Genomic DNA, 22369 nt, shown 5'->3' with positions numbered 1-22369 from the left:
CAATCTTACCCAGTTCTAATTATTTGACATGCCTAAAAAAAATATTTGACATTTTTTTTAGAGAAAAAACAACTTGACATGTATATCATTTTTTGTCTTTTATTTGACAATCTTTTTTTTTTTTTGTAAGAAATGGTTTTTGTTTCGATAAACAAACACAATTTTGTGATAAACAAACACAATTTTGTCCTTGTAACTTAGCTCAATTGATAGAAACAATGCAAAATTAATATATGTAAGGTCCGGGGTTCGAACCCCGAACACAAAAAAAACACAATTTTGGTTCTTCTTCTTTTATCTTTCTTATAAAATCTCTTTAAAATAACCTTCAAATTATTTAATGTCAAATTTTTTTTTAAAAAATCCGTACAAACAACTCATATATTTGATTTATATTTACTAAAAAATTACCTAAATATTTTTTAATAAAAATGATTTAAAAAATATAATTGGTTGATATAGATTTTTTTTAGGAAAATTGGTTGATACAGATTTGTCACCTCATTTAAAAAAAAGATTTGTCACCTTAACTTTTTTATGCAGCAGCCACGTGGACAAGAGACTTATATAGGCTTGTATGGGTCGGGTTGGACGCGATTTGGGTTTGAGAAAAAGACAAGGCAGCCGCACCTCCCCATCACACACACATATCTTGCGGAATCCTGCTCTTTACCCAAATGGTTTCGCTCATTCCCAAAGTAAATATCTAAAATGCCCTTACGCATGTTAATTCACGTAACGTGAGTTAACTCACGCCAGTTATAAGAGTAGCGTGGCTTAAGTTACGCAACGTGAGTTAACTCACGCTACGTACTGTTATTAGCCCAGGCAGAGCTTCATTCTGCCTCATTTTCAAACAACACACACTCAAAGGTTTAACACTAGCATGAGTTAACTCATGCCCAGGTCAACACTAGCGTGAGTTAACTCACGTCAGTTTGGCCAGTGGTCACAACTCAAGAACACGTTTTTTGGACTTTGGTCGGTTATTCAACCATGGTTTTATTGAGTTTTACACTTTTTTTTACCGCTTCTTGACTGCATTTAGTGCATATAAAACCTATGCACTAAATTATTTTCAATTAGGCCTTTATTCTAAATTATTTTATTTACTTTATTCTAAATTATTTTGTTTACATTAATCTAAATTATTTTATTTACTTTATTCTAAATTATTTAATTTACTTTATTCTAAATTGTTTTGTTTACATTAATCTAAATTATTTTATTTACTTTATTCTAAATTATTTAATTTACTTTATTCCAAATTATTTTATTAACTTTATTCTAAATTATTTTATTTACTTTATTCTAAATTATTTTATTTACTTTATTCTAAATTATTTTGTTTACACTAATCTAAATTATTTTATTTACTATATTCAAATTATTTTATTTACTTTATTCTAATTTATTTGTGCACTTAAAATAAATATTGATTCGATATTATTCATTAAATAAATACAAATATAAATAAAAGTAAATGAATTACATTAATATTTATTCATTAAATACAACATTAGAAAATAAAAGCAAATATAAAATAAAAAGGAATTAACAAAATTGAGGCATATAACAATATCTCATTTTATTAATAATTCATACAATACAATAATTCATACAATAATTTATTCAAATTCATTACTAATTTTCTCCTTCTTGGGGTAAAAAGTGACTAACCTTCTTGGGGTAAAATAGTGAACAGCCTTCTTGGGGAAAATACATCATCAACCCTTGGGCTAAATTTAAATCTGGTATTTTTTTTACCCCAAGAAATTCTTTTTACCCACGGTAAAAAGTTTCTAGGGTTAAAAAAAGCAGATTTAAACTTATCCCAATGGTCGATCACTTCCCCAAAACGGCTACTCACTATTTTACCCGAAGAAGTTTGATCACTTTTGCCCCCAAAGAGAATATTGAAGAAAAAAAAGAAAGAAGAGAAATAGAGGGAGAGAGTTAGGAGGGGGAGAAAGTGATAGGGTGTGAGGAATTAGGGAAGTATGAAGGGGTATTTATAGGTGGGAATGGTAGTATAGGTTGTAAACACCATTAATGTGGTCAAAAAACGCGTAAAATTTGGTAAAAAACGAGTGGATTGGATGTTGAAAAACAAACCAAAGACCAAAACACGTTTGTTCTTCAGTTCTGACCACCGGCCAACTAGTGTGACTCAACTCGCACTAAGGCTCAGTGGTGTGTGACTTAAGTCATGTTGCGTGACTTAAGACACGTAAATTATACACTAGCGTGACTTAAGCCACGTAGGGGCATTTTGGACATTTACTTTGGGAGTGAGCAAAACAGTTTGGGCAAAGAGCAGGATTCTATCTTGCGCCTCATAAAGTTTGTTTATAAAAGGTTAAATACGTTTTTTGTCCTAGAAAATTATCAAACTTTGTTTTTCGTTGCATCCTATAAACATGTGCTCAATTTATCACATTTTTTTTTTGTCAAGTAACATTGTGGTTAGAATTTTACCTTTTAACGTATATAAGTTGAAAGTTTAAGGTTTGAACTCCGACCCCTGTATATATCATGCAATATCCCTACCAATTGAGTCATGCTCACGGGGAATCCATCGCACAATTTTAATCCCTTGAAAAATTTAAATTTGTTAATTATCCTTAAACTTTTACATTTTTGAGTGATTTTATTTGCAAACATGTCTCGAACATTATGAAAAGTTCATCCGAATCAAATAAACTAAAATTCAGATTTTTATTACAAATTCGCCTCATTTAGTCAACGAACTTAAGTTTTAGCTTAATTCAACTCATTTGGTTCATGAACCAAATTCAACTCGTCAATTGTCAAGTTGGCTCAATTCATTGGGTTCATGAACCAAATTCAACTCGTCAATTGTCAAGTTGGCTCAATTCATTGCCAACACTGGATAGCATACAACATTGGAGGAAATTTCTTTAAAACAAAAAAAAAACATTTAAATCAATACAATTATTAATTATGGTAACTTTTTTTATTCTTTTGCAAATATACCCATAAAAATTGTTAGCCATTAAATACATCCACTAATATTAAAAAGACAAATATTAATTGAGGGATAGAAAAATCTTTTAAGCAATAAAAACTACATTTTAAAAGTTGTGACATTTTCTTATAAATAAGACCAATTTTTATTTTTTTAAATTTTCTTGTAATAACAATTGAAGGGAGGATAAAACTATATTAATGGACACCTCCATTAAGAAATGGAGAGAATCCTAACTCGGGAAATCAAAGGAGTAATAGAAAAGAAGTGTCAAACTCAAAGATAGACATTGTATTTCATTTTCAGTAGTTGTAGATTGATTGTTGAACAAGTGTTCAATTAAGACGGATATCCGAATCATACAGGCCACGGGAGGTAAAGGTTCACAAAACCTCCGTCTAAACTGATATAGAATGTAAAATCTGATGACTTGGAAACATGAGTAACAAATTGTACAAACAATCCCCCTTTTTATACTCTCATGACAATAACAAAGAGATGCAAGATACTTTCTTCGTCAACAAGATAACCATGAGATTAAAAACAATCAGCTACACTATGACTACACACAGTAAACAATCTGATACTTTCCATCACCTGACGAAATTTACTGCAGCAGAATGGGTGAAAGTTCATGACGATGTCTTTAACTTGTCTGAATACTCGTCATGATCCGCTGGTGCTTTGAAGTTCTTCGCCGATTTTCCCAATACATTTAAAACAGCAACACGTTGTAATTCTTTTGCTGTCATTGATGAGTTAATAAGTGAGGAAAAAAAAATCATCAGCTTCCAGTTGTCTCAAAATATATGCCATTTGCTAAAACTAAAACACAGTCAGCCGGTGAAGAAAGTATTTTTATGGATATATGAAGTGATGTCGGGGACGCTGACAATGCATATCATTTCAACAACAGGCCATCTTCTAGACATAGCAAAAAATGCTACTAATAGACAACAACAAAAAGTTGAATCTGTTAAAAGTTGAAACATCTCACAGTTCTGAGAATTCTCTCCCATAAGTCTAAAGCATAAAATATAGGCGGAAGCAAAACAAGGAGGTGGAATAAACTATAAAGCAATCAGTTTCAGTAAACAGAGTCATAACAAAATGAAAAACATAAACATGTAACAAAATAAAACAAAGGTAGATGGGTGTCAGGCATAAAAGAGTATTTCAAAGACTTGCTCACATTAACTGAACTACCACAAGCATGATTGATAGTGCATAATCATAAGATTTGATTTAATGCCTAACTCTGCACTCTCCATCCTAATGAGTAAGCGTCATCTCTAAGTCAGTGATTGCAAATGAAACAAGTGAAACAACAATTCTATTACCTTCCTCAAGTGAAAGCTGAATTGATCTCTTCTCTAACTCAACAGCATGTCTGCTAAGTTCAACCGAAGACAAAGATTGAAGCACTGCCAAAGGATGAAATTAACCAAATAAAATAACAAGAATTGTGTAAGAAAGCTTTTGAGAATTATTGTGTTGTTCCTAGACATACTTTGGATGTATTCTGCTTGGTCTGATTGGTCCAATTTCCTTAAAAGCATCTGCAAGTGTTGATATTGCTCCTCCCAGTGCACATTTTTAAATACCTTAGGATTTCCAATGGTATGTACAGAAGAAGCTGCCACATAATTGGACTCGACTGGTGTCAACATCATGCCAGACCTCCCAAGCGAAATAGGAATCGAAGGCTTTCCAGATGTGCTTATTGAAGATGCCATAGGAAAAGGTGCAAATGCTGGCAAACAGGAAACCTTTGGCTCCTTTATCTGAGGTTTTGGTTGAGCAGTCTCCTCTTCACAATAAAGTTGCCTTGAATGAGGACAACAACCATTAATACTAGTATTTTCAAAAGCAGTGCTTTTGCTCATTTCTCCTTCTGATTTTCTACGGACATACACAAGATGTCCATTTGCAGCATTATTGCCTGGAGATTGTTGGAGATGGTGGATCACTGGGTAGTCAGACGAGGGTCTCTTGGTGCCAGTAGCTCTGTTAGAATCAGTACCAGGATCCTTATCCTTTAAGAATGAAGAGTTTCCAACAGAGGTTGGCACCATGTTTTTGTTATCATTCTGCAGATCTTTCAATGATGTCTTCTTCAAAACAACCAACTGTTTATCGCCATTGGGCAAATCCATTTTAGAATTGCCCAAATTATATTCACAAAATCTAGAATCTATACCTTGTTGAACCATCTCCAGCTGTCCCAAAAAGTAAGATATTAGCTAGGTATAAATAACAAAACAAAAAAGTTGAGAACAATTTAACGTAGACAATTTGTGCAGAAGAAATATGATAAACAAGTCCCATATGTCTATTTCCAAGACAAACCATTTGTCAAACAAAGAGTCACAGCTTCTCCTATAGAAATTGATGTTCATGCATTATCTCCAGAGCATATGGATGAGTCAAGGAAGACATAGTTGTGTTTTTTGGTTCCTCTATGCATGAATGAAGAACTCTATTGTTTCAAGTTAGACTTCATTTTGATATTAAACATGACATTTTATTTTAGAAAATTTGACTTTATATGATAGCACATTTCATTTTTAGTTTATACCCACCCGGCCACCCCTACCTACCCAAGAATGAAATGAATGACAGAGACAGCAGCTCCGGTTGTTTGAGGAAACAATATCCTCCCAACCCAACAGTTAATTCCAAAATTCCAGCATGCCCTCACTCTAACTACCTGGAACTAACTCTGCTGGTATTGAGTGTGTTTGGGAAAATCAGATTATGTGGAGAGTGCACGGTAATAGTGAAGCTCGAATTTGTGGCTTCTAACATCGACTATTAAAAATTATAACTGAAAAGAAACAAAGACTATTTCCAATGATAATGAGTAATTGTATATTGCGTAATGGTGAATTGCATGAGAGAGGAGACAATAGAGTTCATAATTAATTAATGAAATTTTCTGAAAATAGCAACCAATCCATGGGACATGTATTTAAAAGGAAAACATATTGGAACAACAACAGGCTCTATCCAAAAATAGCAGTAGTCCATGAACGATATCATGAAACCCTAGCTAGCTAGCTAGCTAATCCCATATTATTATTATTATTGTTGAAACAAATACGATTAATCAATCATGGAGTATTGAGAGAGAGAGAGAGAGATAACCTAACTACCTGAGAGATGTGGAGAACATGATGATATCAAGCGGCGTCCGGCGCGAATGAGTGAGTGGATGAAGGAAAGATGTTTATTACTAATTACTAATACTCTGCTCTGCCTCCACTTCTCATCTCAATTCCGTCATTTTCTTTTTCTTTTTCTATTTCAATCCCCGTCAATTTAGTAATCAACATGTGTTTTTTGTTTGTTTTCGTACCAAATTTTAAATCTTTATTTATAAAAAAATAGATAGACAACACTCTCTTAATAATTTTCTCTCAAAAAAAAAAAAAAAAAACTCTTAATAATTTTATTTTAAATTTTAAAACACTAATAATGAATAGCAAATAAAGCTCAACTTAATAACTATTTTTTTTTTATAGAAAAACTTAATAATTACAGTTCCAAGCATTTTTTATGGACTTTGAATAATTAAATTTTATGACTTACTCCCTCCGGTCACATTTATAAGCAAAAAAACATTTTTTAGATTCATTCAATACTTAATGTATTTGGTCAATATATAGACCGAATACATTATGTATTCAATGAACCTAAAAAATGCATTTTTTCTTATAAATGTGACCGGAGGGAGTATATCATTAGGTCTTGCTCATTAGTGCCCTCAAGGCAATGGTTAAAGAATCTATAAAGGATCTTGTTAACCAGTGCCCCCGGACACTAGTTAGTTAAGGAAACAAAAAAAGGAATTATTTGCATTGAAAACATCATTATTTACACTTTTTAAATTTTTACTACACAAGTTCCAAAGTACTTATGCTATATTTGGTTTCCTTAACCAGTGCCCCTGGGCACTAGTTAACATTTTCCATCTACAAATAGAAATTTTGTTTTTTAAACATATGATGTTACTTTTGATAAAGTAATGATTACACAACTTTTTATAAAAACTTACTTCTTTTAAATGTTTAACCATTGCACTTGGGGCGCTGATTAACATTCTCCTATATTGTTTAGCGAGGGTTAAAGTACCACAACAATTGAGAATCGAATGTCGAGGTCCCAAGGCAAGAGGGTGTGAAGTAATCTATATATTTTATTCATTAGAAATTTTAGTATTTGAAAACTATATTTGAGGAAGTTAAAGCAAATTTAGTTAAAAAATAAGTCGCCATATTAGCACTATGTTTAACATGACTCAGCGAAAATGAATTAAAAGGGGAACTAAGACGATTACAATCAGCAGACATCATACCAAAGTAAGATTGATTATTTGAGAGGTTGTGGAAACCACATACCACGTTTAGGGAGTCGCCTTCAAACATCACCTGAAAAAATCTCATATTTAGAGCAAACTGAATCGCTAGCCTTACACCCAATGCCTCGTCGATATCAGGATCCGGAAGAGCTTCAGCAGACCATGTAGCTGCTGCAACATTTCCATATGAATCTCTAACAACAACACCAATACCCACATATTGTTAATCGGACCGGCAACGTCAACATTAACTTTATAATAATGTGGAGGCGGGGGGGTTCTAAGAAATGGGGGAATTGGAAGGCTCCGGATTATCAGATATTACAAGTGTGTTCGACATTAAATTATAGTCATCTACTATAGTCCAAGCCTTACGAACAATATCCTCCGCAAGAATTTGTTTCCCATCAAAACATGACTTATTATGAGCAAACCAAATACCATAACATAAAGAAAGAACATATGAGATGACATTTAATTTGAATGAGAAATGACATGATCGAGCCAAGATATAAAAGGGAGGGGGGAATCCTCTAATCGAACACCCAAAGGAGAGTGAAACCACACTTTTTTTTGCCCAGATGCACCCTTTAAAGACATGGTCCAAATCTTCATCAACACTACCACAATGAGAACAAAAAGGGTCAATTATCATTCCTTTACAGATCAACTTCTTTTTTGTGGGGAGACTATCATGAAAAATTCTCCAAGCAAGATGAATATGTTATGGGATGGTGCGAATGTTCCAAAGCTTTGACCAGCACTCAGAGTTGCAATTACGAGTAGAAGTTTGAGAAAGATTAGATTCCTCCCACTTCCTAATGGAAAATGATACGCACTTTTAACCGAAAAAATGCCTTTTTTCCTAAGGTCGCAAATTTGAGAATCCATATGTGCTGATGTTGGCAAAGGGAGTTGAAGGATTTGCATGGCTTCAAAGGCAAGAAATTTGCATTTATCAACGGTGCATTCCAAATTCCAAGATCATGATGAATAGGTTGAGACACCTAGGAAAGTTTAGTATTTGGTGGCTTTGGAGACCACACTCTGTAGCCATTCTCAAGAGGAAGACAATTATCTTCCCAAATGTTGATGAAATGGCCCGTTCCCACTCTCGAGACACATCCACGATTTTAATTTTTGATAAGATATAAGGGTTGTAATGACAAAATTATAGAAAAGAGATGAATGAAGAAGAAAATAAGAGGAAGAGATGAAGAAATCGGGAAAATAAAAAATACAATTGAAAATTTATGAAAGAATTAAGGATATTTTGGTCAATTTAAGATGCGATAGGATAACTAGAGAGATTTTTAAGGATACAAAACTGCTCTGCCTTTAAACGAGACGATGTCCTACAAATAAATGGTGAGATTTGACGTGTTAATTAGTCCCTTCTTAGACCGGATATCGATATAAAAAAAAAACATTGTTTTTAATTGTGCCGAAAAAGAATAATGACAGAAGAGGAGGTCGGAGAGTAGACGGAGGTGGGTTGCGAAAAGGAAAGGAAGAGTTGACGACGACGGAGGATAAGGTTGACCTAATAAGTAACTGCTTCTTCTTTTCCTCGATTAATTCCCTTATCCTTCATCTTTTTCTTCTTCCTTTTTTTGGTGTCGCGGATCGTTCATATCTATCATTTCATTCGATATCAATCAATCTCTGTTAAGGTAAGTATATGTTGACTCCCGATTCTGATTCTGATTCTGATTGCGATTTTGATATCATTAACTAACATGTTCAAACAGGTGACGAGGTGAATTTTGGAATAATAATAATAATAATAATAAGTATAATGTTCAAATAGAAGAAGAATAGAATATGACGGAATTGGTTTACTCGCCTCCTGTATGGGCAACTGTAATCGGAGCTGCCTTTCTCCTCACCACTGTTACTCTCTCTCTCTATCTTCTTTTGGAGCATCTTTCCTCTTACAAGAATCCCGAGGAGCAGAAGTTTTTGATTGGAGTTATTCTTATGGTTCCCTGTTACTCTATTGAATCTGTAAGTTCTCTCTCTCCCTCTCTCTCTCTATATATATATATATGAATTTATTATTTTCAATTCAATCCTCACTCACTCACTCACTTTCATCATTTCCAGTTTGTATCTTTGGTCAATCCATCCATCAGTGTTGATTGTGCGATACTCAGGGATTGCTACGAATCATTTGCCATGTATTGCTTTGGAAGATACCTTGTTGCCTGCCTCGGCGGCGAAGACAGGACTCTTGACTTTATGGAAAAAGAAGGTCGTGCTACTTTTAAAACTCCTCTTCTTCGGCACTACCATTCTTCTCACTCTCCGGGCATTGTTAAACATCCCTTTCCCATCAAATACTTCCTTAAACCCTGGATACTTGGTCCCCGCTTTTACCAAATTGTCAAATTTGGTATTGTTCAATATGTATGTATTCTCTTCATCTATCTCTTTTCATCCTTTTCCTTTTTTTCTTCTTCTTCTTTCCTTTAAATCTCTCCTGCAACACATACAGATGATCATCAAATCTTTCACTGCTATTTTGGCCGTTATTCTTGAAGCCTTTGGTGTCTACTGTGAAGGAGAATTTAAATTAGGATGCGGGTAAGCAATTTTCAACACAACTATTTCTTTTTATTACCTTCCATTTCATTATATCCTTTTTTTTTTAATATCCAAACAGTGGGAAATCATTCCATCCTATTCCACCTATCCAAACATCGCAATTATTTAACTACTCATGTTTCATGTAAACTTCAACATTTTAAACTTAGAGCAATACAGGATTATCAGACAGGAAAAATAGGGAGGGAAAAATAGGAAGAAGGCACACAATCTCGGGAAGGTTTTCATGTTGATTTCTGAAGTAGCTCATTAGACTATTTTCCCCTTTTGGTTGTGCTGCACAAAGAGTAGTTAAGAATGTCAGCTTAAAGAGTAGTTAGTAATTTAGCTGTTGTAAAACATGATTTCTTTGCCAGCATAAAGTCTTGGAATGTCAAGACTCAAGATTATATGTGGGGAGAGGAAAGCCAATCCAGTTGCAGATTGGCTAGCAACACATGCTCACACCTAACTCCTTGGCCTCCATATCTTAGATGTGCCTCCTACTTGATTGTGAAGTGTGATACTCTATTGTTTGATAATGTAGTAATTGGTGCTTTCTTTTCTTGTGAAATTTCAGCTTTGCTGCTGCTTCTTCCCCTCCTTGTTGGAGAAGAAACATTTTGCGCTTAAATATAATAAACTAGAGAAATGCTAAATCTTCTTAAAACGTTAGCTTTGTATTCCTCCTAATTACTTAAGGAGAAAAAAGTCGTAAAAGGAGGTTTTGAAACTCTCAGAAGTATTAAATGCATATCCCTTTTCTGTCTTTCTTTACTCCTTGAGAAATTAGGAGAATTATTAGGATGTTGTGTTTTGGTATTCAGCATCTCTCTTTAAGTGATGGCATTGGTTATGTCTGCTTCTGCTTGTTACTTACTTTATTGTGAATTACTTGCATAAAGTGGTATTGAATTGATTATATGATAATTCGGGATTTGGTAGTTGAAATTTCATGTTCAAATGTTTGGTATCTTCATATTAAAGTTTGCCTTATTATGCTCTTCTATGACAGGTAAAGCTACTTTAGATGTTTCTGACTGCATGAGCTATTTGCTACATTTGCAGGTATCCTTATGTGGCAGTGGTTCTGAATTTCAGTCAGTCGTGGGCATTATACTGCCTCGTTCAGTTTTATACTGTTACAAAGGATGAATTGGCTCATATAAAGCCATTGGCTAAATTTTTGACATTTAAATCAATTGTGTTTCTCACTTGGTGGCAAGGTGTGGCGATTGCTCTCCTATATACGTTTGGTTTGTTCAAAAGTCCCATAGCACAAGGCTTGCAGTTTAAGTCAAGTGTCCAAGATTTCATCATTTGCATTGAGGTAGATGTCCTTCACTTGAGTTAAGCTTGCTTTCCCAAGCATTTGCTTTAGTATTTATGTTCAATGTGCCTTGCAGCTTACTGTTGTGAGGAAATTTTTATTCAACCATGACTGACTCGAAAGCCCTGCTCCTCCCTGGTCTGGAATGCAGGGCCTTGTTTAGTGAACTTGATCTGCCAAATGGATTCTTTATGTCGAGTGAATTGTGCGATTTGAGCTTGTGAACTTGTCTAGATGATTTGAGTTACTTGTTATTAATTAGTCTGTCCATAGATCTATGCCACGCATATCTTTATATTATATTATTATATTGTCACCAATCTTTAAAATTACACGATTGTTTTTCACTGAATTAGGTTTGCGAAAAACAATCATATCATATCATACTAAAGCTTGGTGATTGTATTGGGGTGTTTGTTTCAAGTTTACTAGATTTATTCCTGTGAATAACTTACCCGGGAATATAAAGATGGGAGTTTTATTCCTAGGTGTCTTCTAAAAAAGATGTTTGGTTATATTTATAATATTCATGGGAACCATTATAACTGGGAAGTCATTAGGTAGTTACACATGAACTTATTTCCATCTTCATGGGATCTTTTTTCCTACCTTTTCTTTGGAAATTTTTTTCTTTTCCTGGGAATCTTCTATAGCCACAGGCCATGAATAAAATTTAACAAACTTGTAACAAACATGAGAATGCATATTCCTATCATTTTATTCCCAGGTATCTACAAAAATAACTTGAAACAAATACACCCTATTATAGTAGTAGGGATAGCACTTGGGTACCATAATGGTACCAATGTTATATACCATTTGGCCAATTAGAGTGTGTCATCTACCAATGTTACTTTATAAATGCTTTATTTGATAGATTTTTTTAAAAGGTATGCTATATACCATAATGGTACATAAGTGTTATCCATAGTGGTAGTGGTAGTGGTAGTGGTAACAACAAGACTAATAATAAACTGTACATAGACTTAAAGGCAATACGAAGTTTTGGTGTGGTCATTTTTTCTTTCTGTTTAACCCTTCATTTAAACTATTTTATATACAATTGTCATTCTTTTCCCAATCAAATAACTAGTTTTTTTTTTAAATAACAACTTGCAATTTTGGAATTTCCAGTAGTTACCACTTGGAACTTGAAAGAGGAATGTCAGCTACATTGAGCGGTTAGTCATAGTCATAGCCATACTCTCCAGAGAGAGAGAAGAAAAAGAGAAGAGGGAAAGAAAAAAAACAAAAAGAGAAAAGAAGTGAGGGAGAAAAGTGAGAGATCGAGAAATAAGTGAGGGAGACGGCATTGACGTGCATGTCTTCACACTAGTAATAATAAATAATCTAAAGATAAGATTTGGAATAGAATCATTAGAGAGTAAGTTAGAGTGCTTCATTGAAAGAAAAGATGGTGGATTCTCATTTTGGATTGAGTATGTATGTGCAAGACTTGTAGAAGCACTTGTTGGAGAGTAGACCAAATGAAGGATAGTGCAATACTCAGAGCATCTCCAATGGGGATTCATTTACTTAACAATAGCCTCAATCTATTAAGGACCCCCATTGGAGGAAGGAAAAAGCGGGTACCTATTAGTTACCGGCAACCATATAAAGACTCTCTCTCTCTCTTCGGCAACTAACAGGCCCCACGATTAAAATAGGAAATGAAGTATATAAAAGTTGGTCCTACCATCTCAAGTTCATGTGATACGTTTTCTTTTCAATTTCTTTTTATTTATTTTCTAAATGCATATGTTAAAGTATATATTAGTGGACCTATTTAAAGACTCTTTTTAGTATGGTACCATTGGAGTCATTGAGTCCTTAATAGATACTTTTTTTGTTTAAAAAAATTATAAATAAATGACATGTACATGTGGGACCCATTTAAAGACCCTAGTTAGTTTACTACCATTGTGGATGCTCTTAGAGACCAAGGAAAAATATAGTTCAATCCATCAAAAGAGATTTAGATTTAAATAGTCTATCATTAAACCTAATTCATGATAGGACATTAATGAGTCGTTTGATCCATTTAGTGAAAAAAGACTTTGGTGGTTGTTTGTTTTTCATGGAAAGAGGTATAATCTGTAAGCTCCAACTTATAAATACCTATGTCAAGTGATTGATAACTTGATTGATCTTACTAATAATCAAGCAAAGCAGCCCAATGCCACGGGATGAGTATATGATTGTCAGCACTTCGTCTATTAGGTTTCTGTATACTGTTTCTGGAACTTGTTCTCGAACTGGACACAAGTAAAACGTTCATTCCTTCTTATCTTCATGTTTAAGATTTTTATGACCGCTTTAGATAAGAGGAAGAATAAAGTTTAACAGTAGTATGTATTTATCCAGCACAGATGGGCATTGCTTCCATAGTTCACCTGTATGTATTTCCAGCAAAGCCTTATGAGCTAATGGGAGACCGCCTTCCTGGCAGTGTTTCAGTTCTCGGAGATTACTCTGCTGATTGTCCTCTTGACCCCGATGAGATTAGAGACAGCGAGAGACCAACAAAATTGCGTCTTCCTGCACCTGACGTTGATGCCAAGAGTGGGATGACAATTAGAGAGAGTGTTCGTGATGTTGTTATCGGTGGTGGTGGATATGTAAGTTTTATTAATTGCTATAATATTACATAGTTTTATTATTATTTTTTATTTTCTGGCATGCTGTGCTAACAAACATTCAGTAAATTGTTGTTCCTAGTAAAGGTTAGGAAATTATATTGTTATGTCATTTCATGAAAACTTAAACCCTCTGAAGAATTTACGAACTTGTCATAAAGGGACTAATTCGCAGTTACTCAGAAATGAAACAAACTGTCTTTTTTTTAATCATTGCAAGGGGATTAGGTCAAACATTCTACTCAACTATAGAAGTTATTGCGTCATAGAGAATATTTTACTTTAATGTTTTCAAACTGTTGAAGTACAAGCGTATTTTTCTGTGGGAAAAGACAATGAAAAGTTGTTAAAGATGATACAGTATCTATACTGTCATTCAAACATGCTTGCATGAATCATTTCCTGATGGGCACACTAAATATGTTTGCATTAATATATTTTTTAAAAAAGAAAATATTTGTGGGAATAGAATGATGTTTGATACAAGGTGATGAGATCTCATATTAGTTTGTTTACGAATAATGGAAACATATTGTGTGGTTTAGTTATCTAAAGTTTTTTTATATATTTTTTTTACATGTTCACTTACAGTGATTGCCTCATACCCACAATCAGTTTATTTTCTGAACATGACCACAGCATAAGTACTTACTGGGAACCTTCAAGACAACTATAAATTGAAAACTGTCCAGAATTATCTTTATTAGTAATATACATATCAGCTTCTTTGCATTTCATATTCAAATCCTCTTAATTTTTATCTGCTACTCTTTTTTGTATCATTCAGATTGTGAAAGATGTGAAGTTCACGGTCCATCAAGCAGTGGAGCCTGTGGAAAAGGGGATAACTAGATTCAATGAAAAACTATATCGGATATCTCAAAACATTAAAAAGCATGACAAAGATAAAAGAAGAATCAAGGACGACAGTTGCATCGTGTCATCATCACCTGCAAGGAGGGTGATTCGGGGAATTGATGATCCCCTCTTGAATGGGAGTGTCAGTGATAGTGGGATGTCGAGGGGAAAGAAGCACCGTCGGAAATCTGGATATACGAGTGGAGAGAGTGGTGGAGAAAGCAGTAGTGATCAAACCTATGGGGGCTATCAGGTTAGGGGACATAGGTGGGTTACTAAAGAGTAATGAATGCTTTAGGGGACAGCTTATGTTAGTTTAGCAAAGTTGCTAGATTCGGCGGGTTATGTACCTGGCGCTGAGCCGTGATGTATTTAGTGGGACAAATTGTTTGTTACATGCACTCAGGCTGGCTTTTATAACATGCTCGGCGCTAAGAGTTTGGTTGAAATCTTTTGTATATCATTTTCTGTCACATGAAATCACCATGTTCCTGTACTATAATTGGTCGTGTTCTGTATTTGTAAAGGTTTCTTCTGGTAGCTGCTAACAGCTACATTGTACCAAAAAAGAAAGTTCCATCAGTTGCTAGAATAAGCCACGTATTTGTCGGGGACAAAATATTGTATGCTACTGGAGCTGTTTAGCATGTGAATGTTATATATATATATATATATATATATATATATATATATATATATATATATATATATATATATATATATATATATATATATATATATATATATATATATATATATATATATATAGGGTTTTGTTACAAGACACCCTTTGGTGGTGTCTTTTATCAAGCAACATCTTAAGGTGTGATTTTCACTTTTTAGTTATAACTTTGCTAAAAGATACCTTCATAAAAGTAAGTTGGTGTCTTTTCGCAAAAGCTCATAGAGTAACTTGATAAAAGACATCTTCACAAAAGGTGTCTTCTATCATAACCCATATATATATATATATATATATATATATATATATATATATATATATATATATATATATATATATAGTAATTCCATTTACTGCTGCTATTACTACTAATAATAATTTGTTTTACTTTTTTAACTTTAATCCCTTGCTAAGCTAAGTTTTATCATTAGATTCCTAATAATAAAATTAAACTAAGCACAACAGAGATGGGCATTCTCTTGAAAGCCATATAAGAAGGAAGCTTCGATTGACAAAGTTTGGAATGGTACCTACTCATAGCTTTCATCAAGAAGTCAATTCTTGTTCGTTCTCCACGCTTCCTGAAAATTTCTCTGACAAAGTGGAAGAGGGAAGCATCAAATTGAAGAAAGCGCCAAGGTTTTGGTTCTGCAAAGAGGGCCTTATGATTGACAGGACCGTTTTTTGGGGAGTGCAAAGAGCTCAACCGAGCCGGGCCTCTCAAATGGATGGGCCTCAAGATAAAAAATTATTGCTCAATATCCCCACCCCCACTCAAAAATGCTCAATATCCTCACCCCCACTCAAAAAAGAAAAATAAACATGTTTTATGTTTCAATTTCGAAGTAAAAAAAAATCATGTTCCATGTTTCTATTTCTAAGTTAAAAAACACGTCTTTAGTAAAAATAATTGCTAATTTTGATTTCGGTGACAAATAATCATTTTACGAGTGTTATTTTCAATTGAAATAGAAGATTAATTTTTTTTAAAAAAAAATTGTGCGTTTTTTTATTGATGGAGAAGTCTCACCTCTCAAGACAGATTTGGTCATATTGGCTACAGGGTTCAGAGGTGATAAGAAGCTCAGACACATATTTATCTCGCCTATTTTTCAAAACCTTATAGAGGGATCTCCAAATGCAGCCCTTCCACTATATAGGTCAGTGAAGCCAATTTTGTATTATTTAGTAAAGTGAAATCTTGTTTGTTTAGTTAACTTTAAGTATTCCTTCCTTGTGGATCATGTCAGGGAATGCATACATCCTAAAATTCCACAACTGGCGGTGATTGGATTCTCTGAAAGTGCTTCTAATCTATATACCTAAGAGATTAGGTGTCGTTGGATTGTAGAGCTTCTGAACGGTACATTCCAACTGCCAAGCATCGAGGCAATGAAGAAAGATGTGGTGAAATGGGATGAATATTTGAAGAAATACTCTGGGAAGTACTATAGGAGGTCTTGCATAGCTGCCTTGCACATCTGGTACAACGATCAATTATGCAAAGACATGGGATGGGATGGAATCCTAGAAGAAAGAAGGGAATCCTTGCTGAGCTATTTGAGCCTTATGGCCCCATGGATTATTGTTCCTAACATCCACATATACACAACATACGACCTATATCAATAAATACCCTTTATTACCAATCAAACTCTCTAAACCTGTTAGAATTTCGGCTTGGGGGGCTTATGTTAAACGGTTTGAATAATTTGTACAAGATCTTAACTTCAAACCTATGGTTCCGCTACAAATCCTTCTTAAATCCAATTATGAGCACCCAGATTTGTCTCAATGCTATAAAACTTGAATTATGGAACCAAACATACATATTTGATATACATGATTGTACTCAAGTGCCATTAGCTTAGTGTCTTTTCAATTTTCTTAGTAATTCCAAATTCAAGAGGCATTAGCTTAGTGTCTTTTCAATTTTCTTTTGTAATTCCAAATTCAAGTGTATGATTGTGTTTGAAACTTTAAAGTTAGTTGAGTGATCAATTAATGTCCCTCGACTTTGACTCTCTTTGCGCTTTAAACGATTACGCTTAGAAACGAACTTTGTTCCCCAACTATGTTTTATAACTCTTCCAAAGAGTGTTAAGTATACTATTGAGTTTTCTGATCTACTCAAACAGGAATTGCATAAGTAAGAAGTAAAGCAGAAAAATAAAAGAAAAATTTGTGAAAATAGATTGATTTGATTGATTGTGTTTTGAATGAAATTCACTCTCAATCGACTAATTTCGCATATAATGCGTAATTTTTCCTGTTGATGGGTGTACGTAGCGGCCCACGTTTAACATGTTTTCCCCATCTTGCAGTTTTTTTCCTTTTTCCTTTTCCACGTGTGTGACATTGCCTTAGAACTTTCCTCTGTGAAGATAGTCACTTTGGGTAGTGATGCTATAAACAAGGGACGCAAATAAAACGTTGAATTGTCAGGTTTCACGTGTATTTGACCGGTTTTGACATTCCTACAACTTGCATGAACTTTAGTGAACCCGAAAAAAGATTTATCTCTCTCGTATTTTATTGTTTTTAATTTGACTATCATTCATTGGCTAAAGGGGATTCAACTGACCTTAAAATTCCCGACTAACAAATTAATTATTTTTAGGCATAAACAATAATATTACAAGTAATTTTATTTTAAAAAGAAATCACAAATTTTTTCCAAAATTATAATTTAGCATTGTTTTGATAATTTCTCTATCGTTTTGGGTTTGTCTTTTTGTTCTTACAGTTGTTTCCTTTTGCACTTTTATCAAATTTAAACATTTTTCTCAATAAATAATGTCAAAAACTAATCAATGGAAGAATGGAAAACATGACTATCTCTTAGAACGAGTTTGATTTTTACGGTCAAAAGGTAATTCAATTCTAGTAAAAAATTTAGATACTATTTTGACAAAAATTACATCCGTCGTTTTATCAAATTTGAGAATACAAAGGAGCATATTGAGAATCAGTTTTTTGCTTTTGTACCCTTGAGCATAAAAAAAGTGGGGAAATTATACCATGTACCCCAACAATTAATCCTTTACCCTTACAAATCATTTAAAATGTCTATTTTATCCTTTGTCTTTTACCTTTTTTTTTTACTACTATTTCAACTTCACCCCTAAACATTTCCGGTACATATTTTTTCTTTCTTTTAGGAATTGAATTATTTTCCCAAATATTAAGTTAAGCTTTTTGTAGCCAATTTCTAAACTGTAAAATTTGAGAGTGTAATTTTAGCCACAACTGCTACACTTCCAAAAACCAATCCCTTGTTAAGAAAAAAACCAATTGCAGGAACATCGTTAATTATTGCAAAAACATCTTTAAGCTTGAATTGATCTCTCTTGGTCGTTGATGAGACTACAACAATTCAAAGTTCATCTCTGATTCAATATTCAATCAGTAATTCATTTGATTGGTATCATAGAAATTAGAAAGAAAATGGCAAAAGAGGCAAAATTAAAAGTAAACAACAAATCAAACAATTTCTTAGCAATTGAATGAAACAGGCATCTGAAAAGGTAACGACACCTCAAAATCAAATATACCCTGTTGAAATGAATCCCCAAAAATGACTCAATTTCATTTTCAATTGCAAAGCAAAAACGTTAAATCGGAATACATTGAAAAGTTTTCCGGAATTTTAGTGGGGTGAAGTCTTAATGACTAATATTCTGGAAATCTTTACTTGCTAAAAAAAAATTGTAGGGGTGACGTCAAATAATAAAGGGGTAAAATTGGAATTTTTGATGATTTGTACGGGTGAAGGTATAAGTGTAGGGGTACAAGGTAAAATTTCCAAAAAGTGGATAATGTGTATTCTTTTTGGGCTCAATTAAAAGGAAAAAGTATAATTTTTTTTTTTACAAAAGGAAATAGTATAATTTTTGTAAATGCACATTTGTTACATATTAAAATGAAAGGGGTAATATTTTAAAGATAATTTTTTTAACATCGTTAGAAATTAGGGTGGTAATATTTCAATGGAATATGGCATTTCCCACTAAGGCCTCTCTCGTTGTAATATTCACCAATTACTTTCTACCTTTATATCAAAACAAAACAACTTAAGGCTAATCTTGTGAAGAGATAACAATTATAATAGAGATAATCATTAGAAGAAATAAAAAGTTTAGAGAATTTAGGGTGTTTGTTTCATGGATAATATTACAATTTTGGAAATATTATCCCACTAAGGCCTCTCTCGTTGTAATATTCACCAATTACTTTCTACCTTTATATCAAAACAAAACAACTTAAGGCTAATCTTGTGAAGAGATAACAATTATAATAGAGATAATCATTAGAAGAAATAAAAAGTTTAGAGAATTTAGGGTGTTTGTTTCATGGATAATATTACAATTTTGGAAATATTATTTCATGAAAAGTTATACCTAGGTATTTTATTCCAGCTAATGTGTTTGGTCATTAATTTAACTTCCTAGGACTACTTTTAAAAAAAATTAATTTAAAATAAAAAAAAAGATAAAATAAAAATGAATGAATTAAATAAAATAATATGACGGTGTAAAGTTGGCACAAGTTATTATGCATAAGGATATTTATATGCACCATGCATAAGCCAATCTGAACCATTAGATCAAGGACAGGTGTTATAATCTGATGCTTCAGCCCAAATATATCATAACCGTCGGATTTTGTACACGTGTTTTAATCTTATGCTTTCTGCTTGCTACAACGTTTCTTCCCTTTCCAGATCGAGAATTTCACCGTTTCCATATTCCGTCGCCGGCGCAATCAAGATTCTCACCGGTTTCTCACCGGTTTCTTGCCATTCCGACGTGATTCTCAGCGTCGCTTGCTTCTTCGACGTGATTCTTCCCTTACTCATCCTTCTATTCGACGTTATTCACCCTTACTCGCTTTCTCCATCTTGATTCTTCCGATTCAGAAATCCATCGCCGGCACCGCTATTCTCACTGTTTCTCGAATCTGCAACTTGATTCTTAGCCGTGATTATTCACTCCGACGTGATTCTCATCTTTCTCTGCGACGTATTACTCACCTTCTCCGACGTTATTCACTCCGACGTAATTATCCGGCGAGTTATTCTCTTAATTCGATTTATTCTATTAATTCGATGCAATCTGTGAAAATTACTGTTGAATATACAAAATTACTGTTGAATCATTGAATCGAAAACTGATTCTATAAAATTGAAGTAAAGGATCATTGAATTGAAAATTGATGCTATAAAACTCAAGCTATAAAACTCAAGTAAACTGAATTGTACTAGATTGAATCATTGCCAATTGTTTTGGAGTAATCATCAGTTTTAACTCATTCAATCTGTGATGTTTTTATCTGTGATTTTTAACTCATTCAATCTGAGATAAAATCACAGATTTGAATCATTCAACCTGTGATGTTGTTATTTCAATGTGAATATTCAATATGTGATGTTTTTATCTCAATGTGAATATTCAATCTGTGATTTATTAGCTCAATGCTATAAAACTGATGATTACTCACCAAAATCATATCCACAGGCCAATGGTTTTGGAGTATAACTTACCAAAACCATATCCACAGGCCAATGGTTTTACATACAAAGCTTATGGTTGAATCATTGAAAATTACTGTTAAAACTTTAGAAGTAAACTGATGCTATAAAACACAAAACTGATTCTATAAAACTTATGCTATAAAACTGAAGTAAACTGAATTTTACTTGATTGAAAACTGATGGAGTATGAATTTAGCTTATTACTCACCAAAACCATTTTCACAGGCCAATGGTTTTGGAGTACAACTGATCAAAACCATTTGCTCAGCACAATGGTTTTAGCATATTTTCCAGAGTTTACCAAAACCATTTGGTCAGCACAAGTGCTTACAAAGTACAACAACAACACTATAATTGAATCAACTTACATCATGAACAAGATCTACATGAACAATTTTCCAGTAGTAACAAGATCTACATGATCAATTTACAGACAATTGTTTTGGAGTACAACTGACCAAAACCATTTGCTCAGCACAATGGTTTTGGAGTACAACTGACCAAAACCATTTGCTCAGCACAATGGTTTTACCATATTTCCTCAGCACAAGTGTTTACAAAGTACAACAACAACACTATAATTGAACCTACTTACATCATGATCAATTTTCCAATAGTAACAAGATCTACATGATCAATTTACATCATGAACAAACAAACAACAACAACACTATAATTGAACCAACTTAACACTTTGAAACCATTTCCACAGGAAAATGGTTTCATAGTGAAAATCTCAGAAACCATTTACACAGGCAAATGGTTTTGGCATAATTTTTAAACAAAACATACTATAATCACCACATTTAATCACTCTGAAACCATTAATTTGACTTCATTTTCCCCAATTCGAAATTAGAATGTCAATCTAGGTTTTCTAACTAATAATAACAAAACAGAAATGGTTTCTAACTAACAAAATCACTTTCAAAACACTTTCTAATTATTTCAACTTCTCAAGATAAGTTCATACCTGTTTATATTTCATTTTTGAAGAGTGTTGTTGATTTTTGTTGAGTTTTGAAGTTCAGTTTCTACAACCGTAATGATGAAGAAGATGGTTGCGTGAAGTTGAGAATGGTTGCGTGAAGGTGATTTTGATGATGATGAAGTGCGGTGGTGATGATTATGGTGACTGACGGTTACGGTGGCGGTTATGGTGAAAAAAGATGGAAGAATCGAACGTTGATGATGAAGTCGCAGAAAAGGACGACGGTGATGAAGATTGTGAATGACGACGATGATGATGGTGGAAAACGACGACGATGATGATGTTCGCCGGTGCCGGTGAAGTTTGTTACAGGCGACGGGAGGTTGTTACAGGTGATGATTATGGTGGAGAAAGCAATTTCGCGGGTGGAGAAAGTAATTTTCGTTTGGGCTTGGTTTACTGGA

General features: G+C 33.6%; 2 protein-coding genes and 1 pseudogene across 5 annotated transcripts; 2 read left to right on the top strand and 1 right to left on the bottom strand.

Moving 5' to 3' along the window:
- Positions 1 to 3257: 3257 nt before the first annotated feature.
- On the bottom strand, positions 3258 to 6268 carry LOC146943284 (integral membrane hemolysin-III-like protein). 2 transcript variants are annotated; one of them, XM_085757548.1, is made up of 4 exons: positions 6137 to 6268; positions 4500 to 5208; positions 4330 to 4413; positions 3258 to 3734 (listed from the first exon to the last, which is right to left on the bottom strand). In XM_085757548.1, exons 2-4 carry the CDS (start codon positions 5200 to 5202, stop codon positions 3622 to 3624), a joined length of 900 nt encoding a protein of 299 aa, XP_085613674.1. In that variant the 5' UTR covers positions 5203 to 5208; positions 6137 to 6268; the 3' UTR covers positions 3258 to 3621. The 2 variants fall into 2 exon arrangements, with proteins under 2 accessions (XP_085613674.1, XP_085613673.1); XM_085757547.1 differs by having other exon boundaries at positions 6145 to 6268.
- Positions 6269 to 8790: 2522 nt separating this feature from the next.
- On the top strand, positions 8791 to 15332 carry LAZ1 (organic solute transporter ostalpha protein (DUF300)). Of its 2 annotated transcripts, XM_085757545.1 has the most exons (7): positions 8791 to 9022; positions 9101 to 9356; positions 9456 to 9758; positions 9847 to 9935; positions 11004 to 11265; positions 13635 to 13883; positions 14689 to 15332. In XM_085757545.1, exons 2-7 carry the CDS (start codon positions 9174 to 9176, stop codon positions 15043 to 15045), a joined length of 1443 nt encoding a protein of 480 aa, XP_085613671.1. In that variant the 5' UTR covers positions 8791 to 9022; positions 9101 to 9173; the 3' UTR covers positions 15046 to 15332. The 2 variants fall into 2 exon arrangements, with proteins under 2 accessions (XP_085613671.1, XP_085613672.1); XM_085757546.1 differs by having other exon boundaries at positions 8791 to 9356.
- A 560-nt stretch (positions 15333 to 15892) lies between these two features.
- LOC146943282 (putative flavin-containing monooxygenase 1 pseudogene) lies at positions 15893 to 17171 on the top strand (annotated as a pseudogene). Its single transcript, XR_015030053.1, has 3 exons — positions 15893 to 16116; positions 16452 to 16601; positions 16692 to 17171. The product of XR_015030053.1 is annotated as a putative flavin-containing monooxygenase 1 pseudogene (transcript).
- The last annotated feature ends 5198 nt before the right edge of the window (positions 17172 to 22369 follow it).

This window comes from Medicago sativa, chromosome 3 (genome assembly GCF_051527215.1).
Source record: "Medicago sativa cultivar Bolivia chromosome 3, Bolivia_mono, whole genome shotgun sequence".
Lineage (NCBI taxonomy): Eukaryota > Viridiplantae > Streptophyta > Magnoliopsida > Fabales > Fabaceae > Medicago > Medicago sativa.
The sequence above is the reverse complement of the archived record's forward strand: the minus strand, read 5'-3'. Positions and strand labels throughout refer to the sequence as shown.

What these genes read in the sequence shown, in the direction of transcription:
- LOC146943284 (XM_085757548.1), bottom strand. Translation starts at nt 5,202, where the DNA reads ATGGTTCAACAAGGTATAGATTCTAGATTTTGTGAATATAATTTGGGC. An exon ending in CCAAGCAGAATACATCCAAA is followed by an intron (nt 4,414 to 4,499) that starts GTATGTCTAGGA and finishes ATCCTTTGGCAG; the next exon opens with TGCTTCAATCTTTGTCTTCG. An exon ending in TCAGCTTTCACTTGAGGAAG is followed by an intron (nt 3,735 to 4,329) that starts GTAATAGAATTG and finishes CATCAATGACAG; the next exon opens with CAAAAGAATTACAACGTGTT.
- LAZ1 (XM_085757545.1), top strand. Translation starts at nt 9,174, where the DNA reads ATGACGGAATTGGTTTACTCGCCTCCTGTATGGGCAACTGTAATCGGA. An exon ending in CCTGTTACTCTATTGAATCT is followed by an intron (nt 9,357 to 9,455) that starts GTAAGTTCTCTC and finishes CATCATTTCCAG; the next exon opens with TTTGTATCTTTGGTCAATCC. An exon ending in GAATTTAAATTAGGATGCGG is followed by an intron (nt 9,936 to 11,003) that starts GTAAGCAATTTT and finishes CTACATTTGCAG; the next exon opens with GTATCCTTATGTGGCAGTGG.